At 51.1% G+C, this 8540-nt stretch overlaps 1 protein-coding gene and 1 pseudogene across 1 annotated transcript; both read left to right on the top strand.

Moving 5' to 3' along the window:
* Positions 1 to 1401: 1401 nt before the first annotated feature.
* LOC116888211 lies at positions 1402 to 6779 on the top strand. Its single transcript, XM_032889506.1, is given in 6 exon segments — positions 1402 to 1993; positions 1996 to 3061; positions 3063 to 4113; positions 4215 to 4732; positions 4734 to 6186; positions 6189 to 6779. Coding segments are annotated over 6 exon segments (5160 nt in total). The 5' UTR covers positions 1402 to 1512.
* Positions 6780 to 6805: 26 nt separating this feature from the next.
* On the top strand, positions 6806 to 8307 carry LOC116888210 (annotated as a pseudogene).
* Positions 8308 to 8540: the final 233 nt, after the last annotated feature.

Genomic DNA, 8540 nt, shown 5'->3' with positions numbered 1-8540 from the left:
GCCTTTATTGGTACAAGTTCTCTATTAGCCACCAGTCGGTGGCTTCCTCTCTCGGACAGACTGACTTTCTCTCTTTCACCAGATATTATTTACCTGTAGTTCATTGTCCGAGGGTAGTATACCGTGATAGTCCCCCTTCCACACTCATATATCGACTGATCGACTGGTGTTGCCACTCCTTAAGGATTATTTATGAAGCTATATTGTTGAGGTACTGTGGGTGGCTATACTACTAGGTCATTTTTATCTGCGAAAATCTTCAAGCATACTTTCAAAATCTTTTTGCTGTGCTCATGAGCTAGGTTTCCATGTACTATATTTGAAAAGTTTGCATGCATTTAAACCAAGTTCAATTATAATTTTTCTTTTTGTTGTATCTTTATCTTAAGGATTAATGTAATGCTGTTTTAAAAAAAATTGGGAATATTTTTATTGTATATTTTTATTTACATTTCAAATGCAATCCCCTTTCCTGGTTTCCCTTCTGCAAACCCCCTATCCTGAAAGACCCCAGCTTAGCAGCAGTAACGCCATTTTGCAAGGCTGTACTTAAGATGACTGGTTCAGGGAAAGGTCAGAACACTGAGAACACAGCGGCTGCCAAGCAGGATGTGTGTGGTTGGGTGCCGGGTGACAGGATGATTGTGGTTGAGCGCCTGACAATGAAAAAGAGGAATGTAGAAAGCCCCGGGAGAGGTCCCACACCCTGGTGGGGGGCCGAGTCAGCCGTTGTGTTCCAGGAAGGCGGCTAGGGAACTTGCCCCCGGGCTGAACCCTTGCCACATTAGAATCCACCAATTATATCCCTGTAACCATGCATCTGCTTCTGTATGCTTGCTTCTGCTCCCCAGAACCCTATAAAAAGCCCATCCTTGGTTCCACTGGGCACGCCAGTCCCCCGAGTTGACTGAAGCGCCCACAGGTGCCTGTGTATCCTGACAATAAACCAAATCCTCTTGCTGATTACATCCTGTGGTCTCGGTCTGGTCATTGGGCTGGAGGGTCTCCTTCCTGAGGGAAAGTTCTCTCTGAGAGCTTTTCATTTGGGGGCTCATCCGGGATTGGAGGTCCTCCACCCAGGGACCACCGACCACCCACCAGGAGGTAAGCCGGCCGGCGTCTGTCTGATTCTGTCTCGTTCTGCCCTATTCTGTCTGTTCTGTAAGCGCTCAGCTAGGTTGACTCTGATCTGGGTTGTTTTGAATCTGGGCGGGACGAAGAAGGAGCTGACGAGCTCGGACTTCTTGCCCCGCAGCCCTGGAAGACGTTCCAAGGGTGCTAGGAGCCTGACTTTTCGGGGCTCAATCTGGGACTCTGGTTGGAGGAGAAGGATCTTGACATACGGCACCTCTGTCTGCATTTTTGCTTTCAGAGGGCCCCGGACCTTCGCCACCTCCATCTGACTTTTTGCTTTCAGTTTGGTACCAAAGCCGCGCAGCACGCCTGTCTGTTGCTTGTTTAACTGTTGGAATTGTTTGTTTTCTCTGTGTCCTAATCTTCCTTAGAACTAACATGGGACAGTCTCTAACAACGCCCCTAAGTCTCACTCTTGACCATTGGAAAGACGTCCACGACCGGGCACACAACCAGTCCGTCGAGGTCAAAAAAGGAAAATGGCAGACCCTCTACACCTCCGAGTGGCCCACTTTCAGAGCAGGATGGCCAGTGAATGGCACGTTTAATAAGACCATTATTTTACAGGTTAAAGATCGGGTCTTCCACGGACATCCTGACCAGGTTCCTTATATCATCACTTGGGAGAGTCTCGCCTTGGACCCCCCCCCTTGGGTGGAACCCTTCGTAGACCCGAATTGGCCTCCCCTCAACCCCCAGCCTGTCCCCTCGGCCCCACCCGGCCCGCTGGCCACGTCTTCCTCTCTCTACCCCACTCTAATTAAATCAGAGCCTTCTAAGAAACCTGTCCTCCCAGCAGATTCAAATTCCCCTCTTATAGATCTTCTCTCTGAAGACCCTCCCCCATATCGTTTACCTACAGGCCTGGCTGAAGCGAGGAGGCAGAGCCGCCTGCCAGATCAGTTGCCGGGCCACAGTCTGATGATGTTTTCTCCCGTGTCGCAGGGAGATTGCGCAGTAAGCGAGAGGTGATGCCAGATTCAACTTCCCAGGCTTTCCCACTTACACAGGGAACCAGTGGCCAGACCCAATACTGGCCGTTTTCAGCAGCCGACATTTACAACTGGAAACAACACAACCCCTCTTTCTCCAAAGATCCGGTGGCACTCACCGACCTAATAGAATCTGTTTTACTTACCCACCAGCCCACTTGGGATGACTGCCAAGAGCTCTTACAGGCCCTCTTAACCTCAGAAGAAAAACAGAGAGTGTTCGTAGAGGCCAGAAAGCATGTTCTGGGGGATGATGGGTGCCCCACCCAGCTGCCTGAGGAAATTGATGCTGCATTCCCACTTAAGAGACCAAACTGGGATTTCAATACGGCTGAAGGTAAGGGACACCTACGCCTTTATCGCCAGTTGCTCCTAGTGGGTCTCCGAGGGGCTATACGACGCCCTACCAATTTGGCTCAGGTAAAGCAGGTTTTACAGGAAGCTGGGGAAACTCCCTCCGCCTTTGTAGAGAGACTCAAGGAGGCCTACCGTATGTACACTCCCTATGACCCAAATGACCCAGGACAAATGACAAGTGTCTCTATGTCCTTCATCTGGCAGGCCGCACCAGACATCAGGACTAAGTTACAGAGATTAGAAAATTTGCAGGGCTATACGTTACAGGATTTACTTAAAGAAGCTGAAAGGATTTTTAATAAGAGGGAGACACAAGAAGAAAAAGAAGATAGAGTTCGCAGAGAAAGGGAAGAGAGAGATAAAAAAAGAAACAAAGAGTTGAGCCGAATCTTGGCCGCCGTAGTTCAGGGCCAGGAAAGGAAGGGAGATAGGGTGGGAGCTCAAAAGGGGCCGAAGCTGGATAAAGATCAATGTGCCTATTGCAAAGAGAAAGGGCACTGGGCCAGAGAATGCCCCAAGAAGCCTGGCGGACCCCGAAAGCCCCGACCACGAACTTCCCTTCTGGCCCTAGATGAAGATTAGGGAGGTCAGGGCCAGGAGCCCCCCCCCCCAGCCCAGGGTAACGCTTAAAGTTGGGGGGCAGCCTGTTACCTTCCTGGTAGACACAGGAGCCCAGCATTCAGTCCTCACCCGAGCTTCAGGACAACTCAGTGACCGGACGGCCTGGGTACAAGGAGCTACTGGCGGGAAACAATACCGATGGACTACAGACCGACGGGTTCAGCTGGCTACCGGTAAGGTGACCCATTCCTTCTTACATGTTCCGGACTGCCCATACCCTCTGCTGGGCCGTGACCTGCTTACCAAACTAAAAGCACAAATCCATTTTGAGGAAGGAGGGGCCCGAATAACTGGCCCCCATGAAACTCCCCTTCAAGTTCTAACCCTTCAATTAGAGGATGAATATAAACTATATGAACCGGGACAGGACAAGCCACAATCCCTAGAAATAGACACTTGGGTCACGAATTTTCCACTGGCTTGGGCAGAGACTGGTGGAATGGGGTTGGCGCTCCAACAGCCCCCCTTAATTATTCAGTTAAAGGCCACTGCAACTCCAGTCTCCATAAAACAATACCCCCTGTCACACGAAGCTTACCAAGGCATAAGGCCTCACATTATGAGGCTTCTGAATCAAGGCATCCTAGTCCCCTGCCAGTCGCCTTGGAATACGCCTCTTCTGCCTGTTAAGAAACCCGGCACTGGAGATTATAGGCCAGTACAAGATTTGAGAGAGGTCAACAAGAGGGTAGAAGATATTCATCCGACTGTCCCAAACCCTTATAATTTGCTCAGTACACTCCCCTCTACACATACTTGGTATACGGTTTTAGACCTGAAGGATGCCTTCTATTGCCTCCGGCTGAGCCCGAAAAGCCAACCCTTATTTGCCTTTGAGTGGAAAGACCCTGAAATAGGGCTTTCAGGACAATTAACTTGGATAAGACTGCCTCAAGGGTTTAAAAACAGCCCAACGCTCTTTGATGAGGCCTTACATCGGGACTTAGCTGACTTTCGAGTTCAGCACCCCACCCTCATACTCCTGCAGTATGTAGATGACCTCCTCCTAGCGGCCACTTTTTTTTTTTTTTTTTTTTTTCGGAGCTGGGGATCGAACCCAGGGCCTTGCGCTTCCTAGGTAAGCGCTCTACCGCTGAGCTAAATCCCCAGCTAGCGGCCACTTCTGAAACTGCATGCCAACAGGGAACTGAATCCCTTTTACAGACTTTGGGACGATTGGGCTATCGAGCCTCTGCCAAAAAGGCTCAAATTTGCCAGACCCAGGTTACTTATTTAGGATATCAGCTACGGGATGGACAGCGATGGCTGACCCCGGCCAGGAAACAGACTGTGGCCGGCATCCCTGCCCCCAAGAAAGGCCGACAGCTACGGGAGTTCTTGGGGACGGCGGGATTCTGCCGCCTCTGGATTCCTGGGTTTGCTGAAATGGCAGCCCCTTTGTACCCCCTCACTAAACCAGGGGTGCTCTTCCAGTGGGGACCAGAGCAACAAAAAGCATTTGAAAACATCGAACAGGCCTTATTGTCCTCCCCTGCCTTGGGTCTCCCTGATATTACCAAACCCTTTGAACTGTTCGTAGACGAGAAACAGTGGTATGCTAAAGGGGTCCTAACACAAAGGTTGGGACCCTGGAAGCGCCCTATAGCCTACCTGTCTAAGAAATTGGACCTCCGGCTGGCCACCGTGCCTGAGGATGGTGGCAGCTATTGCCGTCCTGACCAAAGACGCTGGAAAATTGACCTTGGGGCAGCCACTCACCATCCTGGCACCCCACGCAGTGGAGGCCTTGATAAAGCAGCCCCCGGACCGCTGGCTCTCTAATTCCCGCATGACCCACTACCAAGCCTTGCTACTGGATGCAGAGCGAGTTCAGTTTGGGCCCGTAGTCGCTCTCAATCCTGCCACCTTGCTTCCTCTACCAGAGGAGGCAGAACAGCATGACTGCCTACAAATCCTCGCAGAAGTACATGGAACCAGGCCGGACCTATCGGACCAGCCTCTTCAGAATGCTGACCACACATGGTACACGGATGGCAGCAGCTTCTTGGCAGACGGGGAGCGAAAGGCCGGAGCCACGGTCACTACGGAGGACAAAGTGATTTGGGCGAAAGCCCTGCCTGCTGGTATCTCCGCAACGGCTGAACTCATCGCTTTGACTCAGGCGCTCAAGATGGTAAAAGGTAAGAGGCTAAATGTGTATACAGACAGCCGTTATGCCTTTGCCACGGCACACATCCACGGGGAGATCTACCGGAGGCGGGGGCTGCTCACATCCGAGGGTAAGGATATCAAAAATAAGGCTGAAATTCTGGCCCTCTTAGAAGCCCTATTCTTGCCCAAAAGACTGAGTATTATGCATTGTCCAGGACACCAGAAAGGGCACAACCCAGAGGCACGAGGAAACCAGCTGGCCGATGCCACAGCGCGAGAAGCGGCCATGAGCAAACAAATTTTGCCCTTAAATAGCCCAGACCAACCCACGTCCCCACCAGTGGGACAAACCAGTTGGGTTTATACCCATGAGGACATAGGGCTCCTAGAAAAAATGGGGGCCATCTACTATCCTCAACTAAAACAGTGGGTCTACAAAGGAAAGACAGTTATGCCAATAAATATGACTTTTGAATTGATCTCCTTTCTACATAAATTGACCCATTTGGGGTTTAAGAAGATGAAAACCTTACTAGATCGAGAAGAGATAAACCTGTGTTTTTTGAATCGGGACAAAGCAATACAAAAGGTGACTGAGAGTTACAAAGCGTGCGCTCAGGTTAACCCGGGAAGGACCATGATTGGACAAGGAGTTCGTCCTAGGGGACACTGCCCCGGCACCCATTGGGAAATTGATTTTACTGAAATTAGACCAGGTATGTATGGACACAAGTATCTTCTAGTGTTTGTAGACACCTTCTCAGGATGGATCGAAGCCTTCCCCACAAAGCACGAGACTGCAAAGATGGTCACCAAGAAGCTCCTCGAAGAAATCTTTCCCAGGTATGGCATGCCTCAAGCGTTGGGGTCGGACAAAGGACCCACTTTCGTCTCCCAAGTAAGTCAGTTGGTGGCCAAATTACTGGGGATTGATTGGAAATTACATTGTGCCTATAGACCCCAGAGTTCAGGTCAGGTCAGGTAGAACACATGAATAGAACAATTAAGGAGACTTAATCCAAACTTACGCTTGCAACTGGCTCAAAGGACTGGGTGGCCCTCCTTCCCCTAGTTCTATATCAGGCCTGGAACACCCCGGGCCCCCATGGTTTAACTCCCTGTGAAATAATGTATAGAGCACCACCTCCATTTGTTTATTTCTTTGATTCAAACATTGCCGATTTTGCTGACAGCCCTTCTCTGAGGGCCCATCTGCAGGCCCTACAGATCGTGCAGAGAGACGTCTGGAAACCTCTGGCCACTGCTTACCAGGACAAGCTTGAGCATCCGGTGGTGCCACACCCGTTCCAGATTGGAGACACCGTGTGGGTGTGCAGACACCAGACCAAGAATCTCGAGCCACGGTGGAAAGGACCCTAAACCGTCCTCCTGACTACCCCTACAGCCCTAAAGGTAGACGGGATCGTGGCCTGGATCCACGAGTCACACGTCAAGGCAGCCCGGTCTGAGGAATCGACTAATCACAACACTACACCCCAGACATGGAAAGTTCAGCGTACCCCAAACCCCTTAAAGTTAAAACTTCTACGTGGCTCCTCCTAGTCCTTTTGTGGCCCGGAGTCAGTGGGGGAATAAGCCCCCACCACATTTATAACATTACCTGGACAGTCACTAATCTCATGATGGGAAGGCTGGCTAATGCTACCTCCGTAAGGGGGACACTGGCCGACGCCTTCCCTCCCTTATACTTTGACCTTTGTGATGTGGTGGACTACAAGTGGGAGCCTGGCACTACCTATAATTGGCATCCCTCAACCACCTACTATGGTTGCAGCCCGGCGTCCCACAGCAAGGAGATCTACGTTTGCCCTGGACACAGAGTGAGCCGGAAGTGTGGAGGGCCGGGGAGTGGATACTGTGCCCAGTGGGGATGTGAGACCACTGGGGATGCGTATTGGAAGCCATCCTCCTCTTGGGACCTGATCACTCTGAAACGAGACGGTCGTTCTCCTTACACCTCGTGTAAACGGGGCGGGAAATGCAATCCCCTCGTCCTTCACTTCACCAACTCAGGTTGGAGAGCGACTTGGGATGGGCCCAAATCTTGGGTCCTGCGCTTGTATGTCACAGGGACCGACCCGGTGGGCCTGTTCTCTCTAAATAGACAGGTCTCTCCCCTGGCCACTCGACCCATTGGACCCAACCTAGTTCTACAAGATCAGAAACCTCCCTCGCTCCCGGCACAGGCCCAACCACCTTCATTGCCTAAAGTCACTCAGGCCCCTGGTAGCACCCCTACAAACCCCTTCTCCACGACGGGGGGCTCCACCATTCTGATCTCCCCGTCGCCAGGCACTGGGGATCGATTATTCAATTTGGTGACGGGTGCATATCTGGCTCTCAATTATTCAGACCCTTCTAGGACTCAGGAGTGCTGGTTGTGCCTCGTTTCCGGTCCGCCCTATTATGAAGGGGTGACAGTCATTGGAAACTATACCAACCTGACCGCTGCCCGGACAGCTGTGCCAATACCCCTAGCCACAAACTAACTCTTCCCGAGGTCTCGGGACGAGGGCTCTGCTTGGGGAATGTACCCCCCTCCACACCAGACCCTCTGCAACACCACTCAGAGGGTTCCCACTGGGAACTACTTCCAAGAGGCACGTACTGGGCCTGCAACACCGGACTAACACCCTGCATCTCGGCCACAGTCCTCAATCAATCCTCTGACTATTGTGTATTAGTAGAAATTTGGCCCAAAGTCACCTACCATGAACCCGAGTCTGTGAGTGCATTAGAAAAGTCCTTGACATCGTTGTCTGAGGTGGTCCTCCAAAACAGACGGGGGTTAGATATGTTGTTCCTCCGCGAGGGTGGATTGTGTGCTGCTCTAAAAGAAGAGTGTTGTTTCTATGCAGACCATACTGGAATAGTAAGAGATAATATGGCTAAGCTTCGAGAACGCCTGGCCCAGAGACAAAAGCTGTTTGATTCCCAACAAGGGTGGTTCGAGGGGTGGTTTAACCGATCCCCTTGGTTTGCTACCCTCCTGTCTACCCTGATGGGACCCCTACTTATTCTTCTCCTAATTCTCCTTTTTGGACCCTGTATCCTTAACAGGCTGGTATAGTTCATGAGGGATAGACTTTCAGTCATTCAGACTCTCGTACTGACGCAGCAGTTCCATAGGCTGAGACAACAGGAGACAGAGATTTCTTAACCAAGTCGAGTGAAAGATTTCACTCAAAGTTAGCAAAAAAAAAATGGGGGAATGAAAGACCCCGGCTTAGCAGCAGTAACGCCATTTTGCAAGGCTGTACTTAAGATGACTGGTTCAGGGAAAGGTCAGAACACTGAGAACAC

Source organism: Rattus rattus, chromosome X (assembly GCF_011064425.1).
Source record: "Rattus rattus isolate New Zealand chromosome X, Rrattus_CSIRO_v1, whole genome shotgun sequence".
Classification (NCBI taxonomy): Eukaryota; Metazoa; Chordata; class Mammalia; order Rodentia; family Muridae; genus Rattus; species Rattus rattus.
Note: the sequence above shows the minus strand (reverse complement) of the source record. Positions and strands in the feature narration are given on the sequence as shown.